Genomic DNA, 17,585 nt, shown 5'->3' with positions numbered 1-17,585 from the left:
TTCATATGCTTTTATGTGATGGATTTGTGAAAAGACACTATTTCAAGGTTGAAGTTTATTTATAAATAGGGACGGATAATATAAAACATATTTGATATACAAGATTGTAGCCCAGGGCTGATTTCCATCTTTAGTCCTTTGACTGGTGGATGGTCCCTGAATAACAAAAATATTTAATGAATAAAACACCATAAAATCACAACAAATAGGCAGAATTAAACTGCAATGTGAGATGGCATTATGATTATTCACTTCTTCAAATGTTTACAGAATGAGCTTAGGGTTGGGAGTTCAGTTAAAGCAAGTATTACATTTCATGAATGGGCTTATCTAACAGGGAACGCAGCAAACTATAAAGAAACTACATGTCGCTCAACAGTTTGAACTTCATTTGTCATCGGTGGTATTAGAAAATTAAAAATGTCATAGCTTTTCAGTTTGAACTTCCTTCGTCATCAGGGGTATTGGAAAATCAAAAATGTCATAGTCAGCTTTTCAGTTTGAACTTCATTCGTCATCGGGGGTATTAGAAAATTAAAAAATGTCAGTCAGCTATTCTCAGTATTATTTTGTTCATCAATCCATTTTCCTCTCCATCGCGGGGGCTTTAGCTTAAATAGAGTATCCCAGACTTTCCTCTCACTAGCCAGTTCGTCCAACTCTTCTGGGGGGATCCTGCGGCGTTCCTAGGCAAGTTGGGAAACAGTCTCTCCAGTGTTTCCTGGGTCATCCCCAGGGCCTTCAATCCAGTGGGACATAACAGGAACACCTCACCAGGTCTGCAAGACTGTCTTGTTGGTGCGCTGAAGGCAAGCTCTTCACCTGTCAATCACATTCATGTTCGCTGAAGTCAACTGCTGGCTGAACAACACGTGCCACTGAGGTTATGCTAAATAAACAGTTAACGTTCCCATGTTTGTGTTGATTGGGAATTAATATGGCTTTCACAATACCAATTTTTAATGACATATTTTCCCGAAAACTATCACGATAAATGTTTTTTTTTTTTATGCTTCTGAAATAATTAAAAATAAGGCCCTTCCTGATTTATTATTATTATTATTATTATTATTTTGATTTTAAATCTGCGGCACTGTGGACAACTGGTTAGCACATATACCTCACAGTTCTGAGGACTAGGGTTCAAATCCCAGGCCCACCTGTTTCACACAGTTTGCATGTTCTCCCCGTGCCTGCGTGGGTTTTCTCCAGGTACTCCGGTTTCCTACCACATCCCATAAACGTGTGGTAGGTTGATTGAAGACTCTAAATTTCGCGTAGGTGTAAATTTAAGTACGAATGGTTGTTTGTTTATATGTGCCCTGCGATTGACTGGCGACAAGATCAGGATGTATCCCACCTCTCGCCCGAAGATAGCTGGGATAGGGTCCAGCACGGCCGCGAACTTAGTGAGGATAAGCGGTACAGAAAATGGATGGATTGATGCTTTTAAATCAGTATTATTGTTGTTGTTATCTATCCATCCATCAATCCATTTTCAGTACCGCTCGTCCTCACTAGGGTCTGTAGCATGCTGGTGCCTATCCCAACAAACTCCAGGCGAGAGGCGGGGTACACCCTGAACTGGTTGCGAGCCAATCTCAGGGCACATACAAACATACAACCATTCGTACTCACATTCACATCTATGTGCAATTTTATTATTATTATTATTGTTGTTGTTTTAATTACAATTTCCTTTCTTGATTCTCTATTAAATTGTTTTTCTTTACTCTGTGATATGGATTCCCCTAGGTCTGAAATAAAGAGCTGCAAGACTAGCCTGGTTTATATGGAGACTGTTATTCCCATTATCATGGGTTTAGAAGCCCAAACCAAATATAAACACCTCAGTCGGAATAAAAAAGCCAAAACCGAATGGAATTTCATTCGGTTTCACAGGGGTGGAATATTTCTTTTGCCAAACCGATCAGAAGTAAAGCTCTGTGCGCATGCTTCATCTTGACGTAAATGTGCGGTGACGTCATGGTTTACGCATGGCGTAAATATGGCAGCTCGAGACTGAGGTCGTAGATGACGGATATCTTGTTTTTAAATAAAAAGTTTTTAATCAAGTGTTTTTCCCCCAATAAACATAAACAGTCCCAAGTACTGTGCTGAATAGATAACGGACCTTCAGCTTGATAAATGACGTGATCATGATGAAGTGCGCATATCACACGGCTGTTCCGATTATATCTAGTGCAGATCATGTATCCAGCCGATCGGAATAGGTCACGTCACATGCAAACAGTCGACCAGAGATCTTCAATCGGAAATATTGAAATCGGAAATGTAAATCTGGCTACTGTGTGGTTGGCCCGCTGAAGACGAGCCTTTCACCTGTCACTCAAATATACGTTGACGTTTGCTGCAGTCAACTACTGGCTGAATAATGTGCCACTGAGGTGATGGTTAATAAACAGTTAACGTTCCCATGTTTATGTTAGTTAATTGGGGACTAACACACACGTTATAAAGGACTTTGCTGCGGTGGAGCGAGCTGTTTAGCTCACTATCTCATTAGCCCATGAAGATAATTAACAGTTAACTTTCCAGTGTGTGTTAATTGGGGACTAGTGCACACAACAACTTGGAGAGGTGATGCTGTTTTAAACGACATCGCTGCGGTGGAGCGAGCTGATCAGCTCCTTAACTTGTTAGCTCGCGGGCTAGCGAACACAGCAAACAGTTAATTTACCTTTAAGTGTGTCTGTTGTGTTAATCTACGCGCTGCACATGGAGCAATGCTGTGGTGTATTAGACGGAGCCAACACCGGCAAGAGTCCCCTGGCGTTCCATGAGCCCACTAGCGGCTAATGGCACAGCCGTCCAACTCTGTTGACTCACTGTGTGATCCACACGCCGGCTCACCACAACATTGAGTCTGGAAAAACGATCTTGTCAATTTTATTTATCGAACCGAAGTTGAAATGGTAATTATTGTGACACGCCTCGGGACTAACACACACAACTCTGAGGGAGGCGCTAATTATTTTAAACAACTTCGCCCTGATGGAGCGACCTGTTTAGCTCCTTAACTCGTGTTTGGGAGGTACTTTCCACCTCCCACATGGATATTGGCACGTCAGCTGGCTTATGCAGCGTATTGAAAGCTAGAGAGGTCGTGCCCAGAAAACGTGTTCAGTCCTGGTGCAAGATAATCAAAAGTATAGTTAAGACACAACAAAAGCTGCAGAGGGCAGATCAACATGCATGAGGTCTATTAACATTCACATTATTACAACTATTTATAGTATTAAGGGACTAACTGACATAAAACAGCATTTTAACAACTATACATTCGCGCTAGGGATGCGGGGGAATCATGTGATAGGGAGCCGCCATGTTTTAATGATGTAATTGTTGTCATCTTTGCCCTTACTGTCAGCCGATGTCCCAGTCTGCCTAGCTCCGTTGTGTAGTTTTAAAAATGCTGTTTTAAGTCAGTTAGTCCCCCAATCTCATAAATAGTTATTATAATGTGAATGTTAATCGATCTCATGTGTGGTTACTCCCCTTCTGAAGCGTTTTGTCTATTTGTTTTTATTATCTTGCACCAGGAGTTATCTGGGCATCTGACCCCTCTGCCACTGTTGTGCCAATGGTCATGTGGAAGATTGAAAATACCTCCCCAAAGCACTGTTAAAACTAAATGAGTCCCAGCACAATCAGTTAAAGACTAATAATGTCTATCGAACTTATTAGTGAATGAACACTATATCACATGCATGTTAGTCAACTGGTATACGGAGTTACTGAGCTTGGCAGATTGAGGAACTAATGTTACAGCAGACTGATGTAGCAATAAGTATGAGATGGGTTACGAGAAAGACAGCTAATGTCCAAACTTTTGGATCATTTCACACGTAACTCATTTAATGCCAGCCATTTTTCAGAAATTGGGAGAGCCGGGTGCCAACCATTTTTTAAAATTTTGACTGATTTTTGAAGGCCTAAAGAAAATTGTGTTCTATAGCTATCAAACATGGAACCCACCAGAACTTTCACATTGCAATTTTTTAAAATGTTTATTTTTTTATTTTTTTATTTTTATTTTTTTTATTTTATGATAGCGCAAATATCTAAATTGTTTTCCTTCTATATCAGAATCAGAATCATCTTTATTTGCCAAGTATGTCCAAAACACACAAGGAATTTGTCTCCGGTAGTTGGAGCCGCTCTAGTACAAAAGACAGTCAATTTACAGAACACTTTGGAGACAAAGACATTGACAAAAAACAATTGTGCAAAAAGATGCAGAGTCCTCTAGCACTTAGAGCAGTTCGAATGACTAATATTGCAATAGTCCGGTGCAATGACCATTGTGCAAGGGGCGTTGAGACTTCAAGGAGTGTATGCGGTTTAAAGTGACGAGTAGTGCGATAATCTGGGACAATGTTGGTTGTGCAAATGTTACAGATACTCCTCAATCAGTGTGCAAATGGAGCAGATGCTACTCTGGCATGAGTGGCCAGTATATGCAAATAGTGCAGCATGGCGAGACAACTACAGTGAGTGCACGAGTAATACATAATTGGCCCCACAGAAATGTGACAACGAACTCAAGTCAAAAAATTGCCAGCTTGTTGTCATGGAATTATAGGTTAGGTGTTTAAGAAGTTGATCGCAAGAGGGAAGAAGCTGTTGGAATGTCTACTAGTTCTAGTTTTCATTGATCGGTAGCGCCTACCTGAGGGAACGAGCTGGAAGAGCTGGTGACCGGGGTGCGGAGGGTCCGAGAGGATTTTGCACGCCCTTGTCTTAGTTCTGGCAGCGTGCAAGTCCTCAAGGGTAGGTAAGGGGGTACCGACAATCCTTTCAGCAGTTTTGATTGTCCGTTGCAGTCGGAGTTTGTCCTTTTTTGTAGCAGCACCAAACCAGACTGTGATGGAAGAACACAGGACTGATTCGATGACCGCTGTGTAGAACTGTCTCAGCAGCTCCAGTGGCAGGCCGTGCTTTCTCAGAAGCCGCAGGAAGTACATCCTCTGCTGGGCCTTTTTGAGGACGGAGTTGATGTTGGGCACCCACTTCAGGTCCTGAGAAATTGTAATTCCCAGGAACTTAAAGGTCTCGACGGTTGACACAAGGCAGCTGGATCAGGCTCATTGTAATCCAAGTCCGAATATAACAACATAAAAGACAAAAAAGTGTATATTGATTGTAAAATACCATTTTATGTAGAAGTACAACACATGCATTTTCAAATTGATGCATGAACTTTGAAATATGCACAGCTGTGTATGTGTACGTGCGGGACTTATGTGGGTTCCCAGTCAGTAGACGACCAGCCATGAACAGCCCCACCACTACTTGATAAAATGATACAAACTAAACAATTAGGATAAAAATGAAACATTGCTGCAGTGTGGAGAAAAACACTTTTTTTCACCTTCTTGCCAGCAGGAGTGGGAGTGCATCTGCTGCTGGTTGCACCAACTGCAATTTACAGAAATATGTACAATTACCACAAAGTATTTGTTGTTGGTACAGTGCGATGAGGAAAGGTAAAAAAAAATAAAATAAATCTACATTAAACGTATCACATTGTCTGAAAATATTTTTGTGCACTAGTTTATAAATAAAATAACGACAATAAAAAATATTTGTCCAATTCATCTAGCTTTCGAAGTTCCGCATTGTCCACAGGATGCATTATTTGTAAACGTGTAGTATCGTAGGATAAACTGTCGTGCTTATTTGTGCAGGTTTATGATAAAACGGAGTAATCGCTCAGGCTATGGATGTTAGCTTTGAAAGTCACCTCTTCGGTGACTTTCTGGGAACTTTGAGGATGCGCTGCTGCTCCCAGATAAGGATGCATCCGGATCAGGCTCATTGTAATCCGAGTCCGAATCTCCGTCTGCAGTGGATCTGGTCGCGATCTCGGGCCTTCAAAAGCTCGATGCGACCAGCATTACACGGTGTTCGTTGTTGTAGCGTCATCCCTTTCTTTTTTGGGAAAAGGATGACAATGGTACATCATCCTTTTTGCTGTTGGCAAAACTCAGCTTTAGAGTAAACTGTATTAATCAAGGGTTTTTCTTCTAACTGTGGCTCACCGTGTCTCTCTCACAACTACGCCCCTACAATGCTCCTCCACGTCACATGGGTCCACACCGGATATGGTCTTCCTCTGACGTGCAGACAAAGCTCTGATGAAAGCTTAGTGCTGCCATCTGGTGTCGATTTAACATAATAAAATCCTTCCCAAGGCTTAGATACTTATTGTGGCGCTGCGGCAAACCCTCCATTGCAATTTTATTAAAAAATAAATAAATAATCCCCTGAAAACGTATTAATACGTCTTTGGCACAAAACGGATGGGTTCATGAAAACATTTGTCGGTCTTTGGCACTAAATGAGTTTTAAAAAAATAAGAAAGTAGGCAGACGGCACGGTGGACGACTAGTTAGAGCGCCTGACTCACACTTCTGAGGACCAGGGTTCAATCCCCGGCCCCGTTTGTGTGGAGTTTGCATGTTCTCCCTGTGCCTGCGTGGGTTTTCTCCGGGCACTCAGGTTTCCTCCCACATCCCCAAAACATCCATGTTAGGTTAATTGACAACTCTAAATTGCCCGTAGGTGTGAATGTGAGTGCGAATGGTTGTTTGTTTGTGTGTGCCCTGCGATTGGCTGGCAACCAGTTCAGGTTGTACCCTGCGCTACTGCCCGATGATAGCTGGGATAGGCTCCAGCACGCCCGCGACCCTAGTGAGGAGAAGCGGCTCAGAAAATGGATGGATGGATGGAAGATAAAGTATGCCTACAATGTACAAAGCAGAACTGGCTTACAGAACAGTAAGTCTACGAGCCGATATGATTACGTTAACCAATAGCTAACTTACCGCAATTTCTCGTGTATAATGCAATTTTTTTCCCACCAGAAATTGGCACAAGTCAGTACTGCGCATAATACATGGGTATAGGGGTAAATGAAAAGAACTAACATTTTATTAATGTATGCCGCTATCTAGAGGTTATGAAAATGCTTTACACTTTCATTCCAATATGCCACCGCCACCCAGAGGTTATGAGGAAGGTGTACATTTTCAATCTAATATTCCACCGCCACGTAGTGGTTATGAAAAAGGTGTAGACAACACTTTTATTCCAATATGATAGTGGTATGTACGACTGGATATACTGTATGTACAGTTGTGCCCATGAGTTTACATACCCTGGCAGAATTTGTGAATAAATTTTTTTTTAAACCATTAATTCATGGTTGTTTTGTTTAATGAATTGTAACCATCCATGAAAATATCAGATAATAATTTTATTTATTAAGGAAATAATTTTTAAAAGCTACCTGGCCCTCTGTGAAAAAGTAATTGCCCCTAAACCTAATAACTGGTTAGGCCACACTCAGCAGCAACAACTGAAATCAGCCCTTTTCTATAACTGGCAATGTCTTTCACATTTTTCCCTCCTCAAAAGTAAGTTGAGCCTTCATGATATTTTTGGTTAGCAATTTTTTTCACCTTGGAACTCTGCCATGGATGCCATTTTTGCCCAGTCTCTTCCTTATTGTTGAGCCATGTACACTGTCCTTTACTGAGGCAAGGGAGCCCTGAAGTACTTTAGTTTAGGGATGTCCTGATCCAACTTTTTTACTCAAACAGTAAATAGAAATCAGCAACAGTAGGTATGACAAAATTAACCTATTTATTATTAACCAATGGATTACATAAAGTAACTTTGAAAATAATGTACTATTGAATAAAGTAAATAAAAATTGAGAAAATTCTGAAAAATACCTTCAATTAAGCCAGTAACAAAAAAATGTATGTTTAACTTAAACATAAGCATAGTCTACATTTGAATAGAATAAAGAACAAAAAACATGAAAAATAACCTCAATAAATAATAAATAATAATAATATTTTAAAAATATTACATTTTATTAATTTACTTTTTTTACTGTCAGTACATGGCAGCAACAGCATTTGCTTTCTCCACATGTGGCAGTACACTTTTGAACTCCTGGATGGAACTGGGGTTTAGTTTTTAGACAATGTCGTGGCGGATCAGAAATGAGAAATTCTGTAGTGTGGCTCAAGGTGGTTAGCAGTCTGTGTGTCTTGTTGGAATTGCTGTTCCTGCTGTGCATGTCTATGCCTCTGAAGGGCAGTGTGGTGCACGTAATGAGATACACACTTGTAGTAACAAAGAGAGTAAAACTCACGATCGAATATTGTTACTATTGGTTGTTTTTCACAGTTTGAAGAATATATACCAGAGAGTATTTATATATTACCTGTTTGTATGTGTTCATACAGCGTTTGTGAAACAAATTAGTTATTTTTTTATATATAAGTGCCGCAAGTTCAATGCCTCTTCTTGAGCCGTCACCTTATTGTGGTGGAGGGGTTTGTGTGTCCCAATGGTCCTAGGAGCTAAGTTGTCTGGGGCTTCACGCCCCTGGTAGGGTCGAGCAGGTGTGGGTATACTTATTGCCCCCTGGCTCGGCACCTGTACGTTGGGGTTCACCATGGTGGACGAGAGGGTAGCCTCTCTCCGCCTTCGGGTGGGGGTATGGGTCCTGCTTGTTATTTGTGCCTATGCACAAAACAGCAGTTCAGAGTACTCACCCTCTCCCACTTGGGACTAAATTTTTCTGCTGGGGGACTTCAATGCTCACGTCGGCAATGACAGTGAGACCTGGAAGGGCATGATTGGGAGGAACGGCCCCCCCGATCAGAAACCGAGTTGTGTTCTGTTATTAGACTTCTGCGCTCACCATGGTTTGTCCATAATGAACACCGTGTTCAAGCATAAGGGTGTCCACACGTGCACCAGGACACCCTAGGATGTGTTCGATGATCGACTTTGTGGTCGTGTCATCGGACTTGCGGCCCCATGTCTTGGACACTCGGGTGAAGAGAGTGGCTGAGCTGTCAACTGATCACCACCTCTTGGTGAGTTGGCTCCGATGGTGGGGGAAGATGGCGGTCCGACGTGGCAGGCCCAAACGTATTGTGAGGGTCTGTAGAATCCCCCGTCAGACGTTTCAACTCTGAATTGGTGCGGAGAATACTTCGAAGACCTCCTCAATGCCTTCCCATGAGGAAGCAGAATCTGGGGTATCTGATGTGGGCTCTCCTATCTCTGGGTTTGAGGTCACCGAGGTGGTTCAAAAGCTCCTCGGTGGCAATGCCCCAGGGGTGGATGAGATTTACCCGGAGTTCCTAAAGGCTCTGGATGTTGTAGGGCTGTCCTGGTTGACACGCCTCTGCAACATTGCGTGGACATCGGGGACAGTGCCTCTGGATTGACAGACTAGGGTGGTGGTCCCCCTTTTTAAGAAGGGGGACCGGAGGGTGTGTTCCAACTACTGGGGGATCACACTCCTCAGCCTCCCTGCAAAGGTCTATTCAGGGGGGCTGGAGAGGAGGGTCCGTCGGGAGGTCGAATCTCAGATTCAGGAGGAGAAGTGTGGTTTTCCTCCTGGCCGAGGAACAGTGGGTCAGCTCTTCACCCTCGGCAGGGTACTCGAGGGTGCATGGGAGTTCGCCCAACCAGTCTACATGTGTTTTGTGGACTTGGAGAAGGCATTCAACCGTGTCCCTCGTAGAGTCCTGTGGTGGGTGCTTCGAGTACCGAACCACCTGATACAGGCTGTTCGGTCCCTGTACGACCGGTGTCAAGAGTTTGGTCCGCATTGCTGGAAGTAAGTCGGACTTGTTTCCAATGAGGATTAGTGATTGTTTGTAAGATGTTTATGTGAATTTTGTCCCAATTCATTGTGATGTAAAGTTGCTACGGTCAAGTTTTAGCTCAATGTTACGCTTTTTCTTTCCTGTGATCAGCTCTTACGTTGGTTTGAAGACTAAAATAAACGCTAAAAACCATCAGTGCAAAAGTGCAACCAACCGTTTACCTTGTTAGCCGTCTCAATGTTGGCATGGATGCAGTTTGTTTCACTCACCCAATTGACTGAGAGTTGACTTCACTGAAGCTCTGTGCGGTGTAGGCTGAGGCTCGGAGCGCGTCAAAATTGCTGGAGGGGAGCATGGAGTGGACTGCTTGTATAAGAGTGGTAAAATTTAGATTTTCGATCCAGTCCAATCTGAAACTCGTTTTTTCCTACGCACCTTTTGATAAGGGAGGGCCCAGGTATGGAGGTAAATCAGGCTTGGGTGTGGTCAGTGAAAATGAGCTCAGCTTTCCAAAAATGCGATGAGTTGCAGTTAATTCATGATTTAACAAGTGTGGCAATTACTTTTTCACACAGGGCCAAGTAGCTTTGAAAAGTTTTTTTCCGTAATAAATAAAATTAACCTTGTGTGTGTATATATCTAGATATCTATATCTATCTATCTATCTATCTATCTATATATATATATATATATATATATCTATCTATATTTATATATATATATTTATATCTATCTATATATCTATCTGTATCTATATATATCTGTATCTATATACATCTATATATATATATATATATATATATATCTAGATATATCTATATCTATATATAGATATATAGATATATATCTATATAGATATCTATATAGATTTATATAGATATATATATAGATATATATCTATATAGATATCTATATAGATCTATATAGATATATATATAGAGATATATAGATATCTATATAGATATATATATATATATATATATCTATAGATAGATATATCTATATCTATATATAGATAGATATAGATATGTCTATATAGATATAGATATATCTATATCTATATAGATATATCTATATACACAGATATATATATATATATATATTTTTTAAATATCAATTGTTTTAACTTCATTGGCCGTTGGTGTGAATGTGAGTGCGAATGGTTGTTAGTTTGTATGTGCCCTACAATTGGATGGCGATTAGTTGAGGGTGTACCCAGGCCTCTCGCGCAGAGTAAGCTGGGATAGGGTCCAGCCCGCCCGCGACCCGAGTGAGTATAAGCGGTACGGAAAAGGGGTTGGTGGGTGGTCGGATGATTTCTTCCATTGTAAATGATACATTTGCACCCACTCAGTGGCTACCATTGCTGTTGTTCATTGCATACAAAGCCACGACACTCAAACAGTGGACCTCTTTCCCCGATTTCTGGCTCGGTCTACTAACGCTTGTTAATGCGTCCTAATGCTAACGAGTGCTTATGCATGCTAACACTCAGAGCAAACTGATTAGCACATGGCTAAGAGTCGTAAATAGTTCAAAATTATGTTTCTTTCATCTCGTTTCTTCATGAGGATGTGGAGTGTGCATTCTGCAGCAGCTTGGCATTTTCCCATTTTCTCGACTGCCGGCTCACGTGCACGCACGCGCGCAAATTCTGTCCACCCTTAAAGGCATCTCTCTTAACTTGTCGGCACACAGGCACTCATTGGCTGCCTGTCAGCTTTTTGTGTATTTATTTAAAAAAAAATACTGGTACTATTAAAAAAAGAAAAACTGGTACTGTGCTATTTTTTATGTTAAAATACCTTTGTTCGGTACTGGTATCGGTACTTGGTCCAACACTAGTACGAGTAGATAAGCACGTTCATACACTAGCTGCTATGGACACAACTGATGCCCAAGGACTCAATGCACAGATTGGCTGACCTGGGTTAACAACGGCAAACAACGCTCATTCGTTGACTGCCACGTAACTTACTCAATCAATCAAACTTTATTTATAGAGCACTTTTTGTACAATGATTTGCACCTTAAAGTGTTTTACATGGTTAAAATCAATCCCATCCCACCACTCATCCACACAGATGCATGCATAAAAACTAAGAAAATAATAATGCAATGACCTAACAGGCCAGGCCTTTTCAATGCCACACACATTCAAAGTCACAGATACTACATTGTACAAGAAACGGATGGCAGCCCTTATAGGAAGTGTTTATTAGGCTATGAGAAAGGTTAGAAAGCTCTCAAAATATATTTAAACCTGCGCCCTTTCAAACATTCTTTAACAAATCGTAACCTATGCCTTTAGTGTGTAAGACACTCAGTCCACACACAAAGGTCTGTCTCTCTCTTTGCTGTGTACCTCTTGTCATATGAACCCGCCCATGTTGGATCTCTCCTATTGTGTCCAGGAGTTCGCCGACTCTCTGGGCATCCCGTTCTTGGAAACCAGTGCCAAGAATGCCACCAATGTGGAGCAGGCCTTTATGACCATGGCAGCAGAAATTAAAAAGAGAATGGGCCCTGGGGCTGCAGCTGGTGGTGGTGAGAAGCCCAATATGAAGCTGACCCCCGGCACTACCGTCAAGCCTTCATCGGGAGGCTGCTGCTGAGAGCAAACGAAGTCCCATACTGCTCTCCTGCCCTCTATTCTACAGGCCTGTATGCCTGGCTGCCATCTTCCTCAAAACTCTACCACAATCTGACAGGGTAGGGATGACATGAGTCACGTGTATGTGAGAACAAGATGAAGTTGCCTGTATTTGTACAATAATGTAGCACTCTACCAAAAACAAATAAAGCATTCATCTTGTCACCCTGTCCTGGTTTTGATGACAAATTGTACAAAAAGGTGATAATTTCACCTGACCTGGCTCGACATCCGTATCACCTTTGTCTCAGTCCTCTGTGACTAGTTCTTCTATTCGATCTGCTCATGAGACTCATGGGAAGTGTGCGCGTGCGCACGCGTGTATGAATGCATTCCATTTTTGATTTGGTAACAAGTTTCACCAAGGCTTTTGAATTGTTTTGTGTGTGGCCCCTTTTCTTGTGTGTTGGCTTTCTTTTGGTCATTTTGTTACTTGCATGTTATGTTCGCTCTAAATGTTTTTTTTTGTTTCATTTGATAAGAAAAAAAAAAATGACCCAATTCAGCATCTCAACTATTGTACTATATATACGTAAATGTGTGTGTGTATATATATATATATATATACACGTGTGTGTGTGTGTGTATATATATATATACATACACACACGTGTATATATATATATATACACGTATACATCCATATATTATAAATATATATATGGATGTGTGTGTGCGTGTATATATATATATATACACACTCTCGCTTCAGCAGACGCGTGTGTCACTTTGGGACCTCTCACAGAGTGGGAGATGAGAGTATTGCACAGCATCTTAGCTGTTCCCCATAGTAGTTGAAATATTGGTAATAGACAAGACTTCAGATGTTTGACTGAGACGTGACTCCTCGAACTCACAACTCTCTTGGAGAGGACCTGAGCCTGAAGGTTTTACACCATCCCCACACGGGGTGAGATGAAATGTTTTTTTCTATACACGCTACAGTATGTCAGTTCTGTAGTCCTCAGTGCATTCTTAGGATTGTCTTGACTCAACATGTAACACTTAAAGCTGAAAATAAATATTGTATCCAGACTACAAAATGAGAAGATCATGTGATTCTTGCTGAGATGCATTTTAAAAGAATACAATTATTCTACATTTCATTAACCTAGTAGCATAATTTCCTGTTGTTTTTAACTCACTGTCACGTCAATAAAAAAAATACCTGTTTGTTAAAAATTGTTTTTTTCTTTGTCAGTTTATATTAAGTCATCCAATTCATGGTAATGTGCAAAGGTTGACTCTTGTTCTTCGTTGGTTCTAGTTTCCCAAAAACTACAAAAATGACCTACGCAGTTATGCTATTAGGCTAACAATTTGTGAGAATTTGACAGTTACATAAAATCTGTTTGCTAACTGTTGTGTATTGTGTCATCTAAGTACAGAATTGCATAAATACAATGGTCTCCTGTTTTCATAATAAAGGCAACTGAATTCAATTTGAAAGACGCTCTTGGAATACATGTTTCTATTTTATTAAAGGTGATGGAACAGTGTTTTGTATATTAAAACAATCAAGCCCCAAATGGTGAAAAGGTATCTTTTAGGTTGATCACAAAGTGCCAACAGGTATAAACAGTGAAAAAGTTAAACTTGTAATAGTATACTTGCCAACAATGAGGGTGACCCTTGAGACTGGTTACATTTCTTTTTTAAGGCTGCAGAAATGTGGAAAATGTGAATCTTTATGAATATATTGGTCCAAAACAGACATTAATACAATACTTTTAAATCAAGACAATGGTTCACATCTACTTCAGAACACTTTTGAGGGCTATATATTGTTTCCCACATGAAACCACAAAACTCATGCCACTTTCTTCCTGATAAGGCATGTTTAAAAACATTTCTTCATGGTACATACATAAAAGCATTTATTATAATGTGTAGTTATTGACAAAACGACAATGTAAAAAAAAAAAGAAAAGTGGTAACAACATCTGCGGTTCAGGATTTGAATCTTAGTTCCAGCCATCCTGCGTGGTGATAGGGGCATGCAAATAATACGTTTCCGCGTCTCCAAGCCACCCACTGACGAATATTTCCTCCTCAGCTCCAGCTCAACCGTGACCTTAAGGAGGACAAACGCTATATAAAATAATAGGATGGACATCCATGACATTCACTCTGTCACACCAGGGTTCTCCAACTTGTCCCGCTGAACTGGATGGCTGTGCTGATTAGGTTGGGTCTGATTGTCCACATCCATGGCAGACAGGATGGAGGACACAAAGTGTTCGGTGTGATTCTCTATGGCTCTCGACTGCCTCTCAATTAAAAGCAGCATGTTTCTTAACACTGGAAGGGAGGGAAAGAGAACCAAACTTGAGTCTTTTAAATTTCTGATGCCTGTTGTCAACCATGCAACGAGGCAGGAAGTGGAACCTTACAAGGGGATGTGCTGTCCATGCAGCTGAGAAGGAGCTCACCGGTTTGCAGAACATGAGCGGTCAGGTGCTCATGGCTACTCACCTCTCGCTGAAATCTCTGAGAACAAAACCGCCGCTCAATCATGTCAAACTGATACTTGTAGTTTGAAATCCCTGAAATCGTGGACTATACCTGATACTCAGCAAGTGACCTCTTCGTGTTGTCATTGTATACGGTGGGTCGAGCCAACATCTCTAGCTTATCAGAAACCTTGTAGAGCCAGAGGATGTATTGCTCCAAGAGTGAACAAAACATCTGTCTCACACACACACACACACACACACACACACACACACACATTTGAATATCTGCCTCTGACACTGTATTTGAGTTGTTTGGAGCACTGTCCACAGTATGTGATATGTCTTGGGGTAAGTCTTAGGCCCACTGGTATTCTTTTAAATGATCTTTTTTTTCTTTATTACGGCCATGCTGACCATAGTAGCACAACATCTAATAGAGTTTTGCACGATACGGTCTGTCAAATTTAAGACTTAATATGGCCATGTTCCTGGAAATAAGCAGTAAAATGATTCATATTTGTGAGCGTAAGCTATGTACAAAGCAGGAATCTCTGATACATGATGAATGTGCTTCATTTCTATGCCACCCATGTAAGTGAAAGGCAATTCCAGCACTTTTACAGTCACTTCATTCCCCCTTTCACAATAATTAGTAGCCTGGTTTACATGAGCCTTCTATTCCGATTATAATCGGTTTAGAAGCCCAAACCGAATGAAAATGTTACATATAAACACCTCATTCGGAATACACAGGCCGAATCCGAATTGGAATTTCGTTTGGTTTCACAGGGGTGGACTATTTCTTTTGCCAAAGCGATCAGAAGTACATTTTTGCCATTGATACCATAATTCGGAATGGAGCTGGGAAAATCCACATACACTTCTTTTAAAAGTCTGTACAGGCAGTACTAATCTTTTGCTTTGTGCTCAGTGTTTCGTTTTTTTGTTCATGTTAACGAGTTATTTCTTTGGATTTTATTTTTTAACGTCAAAGAATGAAGATGGCTGGGGTAAAAACTAACATTTTGCTTAAATCTAGTGAAGTAAAAGTGGAAGTTGCCAGAAATAAAGAATGGAGTACAGATGCATGAAAATTAAGTACAGTAACAAACTATTTGTACTCTGATAGCTGTTCAGACACGAAAAAATGACGGATTTAAACAAAAGGTGCAGTTTGGAATACTTAAATATTGAGTTTATCAGATGCAGATGTGAAAACTACCTGGCAATAAAACCTGAACTGTTTTTTGACTCAAATTCATCTGTTGATGTCAAACCCCTTATTTTTCTCTACAGCAAAAATAAAGAAAATTTCATCCCTTTTCCAATTGTTTTTTTTTTTGAGGGGAATGTTGCACCCCTTCTCGGGGGTGGAGGGGTTTGTGTGCCCTAATGATTCTAGGAGCTAAGTTGTCTGGGGCCCCTGGCAGGGTTCACCCATGACAAACAGGTACTAGGTGAGGGACCAGACAAAGCACGGCTCAAAGACCCCTTATGATGACGACGAAAACTATGGACTCAGTTTTCCCTTGCCAGGACGCGGGTCACCGGGGCCCCCCCCCCTCTGGAGCCAGGCCTGAAGGTGGGGCTCGAAGGCGAGCGCCTGGTAGCCGGGCCTGCACCCATGGTAACGTGGGTCCCCCTTCCCATGGGCCCGCCACCCGTGGGAGGGGCCATAGGGATCGTGTGCATTGTGAGCTGGGCAGTGACCGTAGGCAGACCTAAGCAATCCCCGGCTACAGAAGCTGACACTAGGGACGTGGAATGTCACCTCTCTGGCAGGGAAGGAGCCCGAGCTGGTGTGTGAGGTCGAGAAGTTCCGACTCGATATAGTTAGACTCGCCTCCACGCACAGCTCGGGCTCTGGTACCAGTCCTCTCGGGAGGGGTTGGACTCTCTTCCACTCTGGAGTTGCCCACGGTGAGAGGCGCCGAGCAGGTGTAGGTGTACTTATTTCCCCCCGGCTCGGCGCCTGTACGTTGGGGTTCACCCCGGTGGACATGAGGGTAGCCTCCCTCCGCCTTCGGGGCACTTGGCACCAGAATACCCGAGGTCGCAGTTCGCTGATCGGACTCGTTTCCGTTGAGGGTTGGACTCCGCCAAGGCTGCCCTTTGTCACCGATTCTGTTCACAACTTTTATGGACAAAATTTCAAGGCGCAGTTGAGGCGTAGAAGGGGTGCGGTTTGGTGGCCTCAGTATTGTATCTCTACATTTTGCAGATGATGTGGTTCTGTTGGCTCCATCAAGCAGTGATCTCCAACTCTCACTGGAGCAGTTCGGAGCCATGTGTGAAGCGGCTGGGATGAGAATCAGCACCTCCAAATCTGAGACCATGGTCCTCAGTCAGGAAAAGGGTGGCGTGCCCTCTCCAGGTCAGACCCAGGACACGCTGGAGAGACTATGTCTCTCGGCTGGCCTGGGAACGCATTGGGATACCCTCGGAAGAGCTGGATGAAATAGCTGGGGAGAGGGAAGTCTGGGCATCCCTGCTAAAGCTACTGACCCGACCTTGGATAAGTAGAAGAAAATGGATGGTTGGATGGGAATGTTGCACTTTTCTGCCTTCAGTGCAGTCAAAACACTTAAAACGCCCTTTTCAGTCAATCTCGAAGTGATGATGGCATTGAAAAATATTTTTTATGATAACAGACACCACTTGGGGTGAAATATATTGTCAAAGCACTTAGTGGACAAAGGGGAAGTGGAGATTGTTCAGTTGCCTTTCGAAGCCATGCCACTCAAAAGGGTCTCTACTTACGTGTGTATGTTGCATCAGAGAGCAATTTTGGTCCTGGTCCTCCAGGATGAC

At 42.0% G+C, this 17,585-nt stretch overlaps 2 protein-coding genes and 1 long non-coding RNA gene across 5 annotated transcripts in view; 1 reads left to right on the top strand and 2 right to left on the bottom strand.

The window, feature by feature from the left end:
• Positions 1-13,760, top strand: part of LOC133486122 (ras-related protein ORAB-1-like) — a 31,246-nt gene extending 17,486 nt beyond the window's left edge. The window contains exon 6 of the mRNA XM_061790828.1: positions 12,080-13,760. Within this exon, the coding sequence (XP_061646812.1) occupies positions 12,080-12,280 (201 nt within the window). The 3' untranslated portion in view covers positions 12,281-13,760. The remainder of the gene's footprint in view (positions 1-12,079) is intronic.
• On the bottom strand, positions 42-6,076 carry LOC133486123 (uncharacterized). The gene is made up of 3 exons (XR_009790925.1): positions 5,768-6,076; positions 4,694-5,442; positions 42-822 (listed from the first exon to the last, which is right to left on the bottom strand). It is a non-coding gene; the product is annotated as an uncharacterized LOC133486123 (long non-coding RNA).
• The window catches only part of cep68 (centrosomal protein 68), a 30,100-nt gene continuing 26,011 nt past the window's right edge, over positions 13,497-17,585 (bottom strand). For all 3 annotated transcript variants that reach the window (XM_061790825.1, XM_061790824.1, XM_061790826.1), the window contains 4 exons: positions 17,535-17,585; positions 14,884-15,006; positions 14,712-14,808; positions 13,497-14,619 (listed from right to left, as the gene is read on the bottom strand). The exon at positions 17,535-17,585 is cut by the window's right edge. In XM_061790825.1, the coding sequence (XP_061646809.1) occupies positions 14,444-14,619; positions 14,712-14,808; positions 14,884-15,006; positions 17,535-17,585 (447 nt within the window). In that variant the 3' untranslated portion in view covers positions 13,497-14,443. The remainder of the gene's footprint in view (positions 14,620-14,711; positions 14,809-14,883; positions 15,007-17,534) is intronic.

The sequence above is a fragment of the Phyllopteryx taeniolatus genome, chromosome 11, assembly GCF_024500385.1.
Source record: "Phyllopteryx taeniolatus isolate TA_2022b chromosome 11, UOR_Ptae_1.2, whole genome shotgun sequence".
Classification (NCBI taxonomy): Eukaryota; Metazoa; Chordata; class Actinopteri; order Syngnathiformes; family Syngnathidae; genus Phyllopteryx; species Phyllopteryx taeniolatus.
This window is presented reverse-complemented; position numbering and strand designations above follow the sequence as displayed.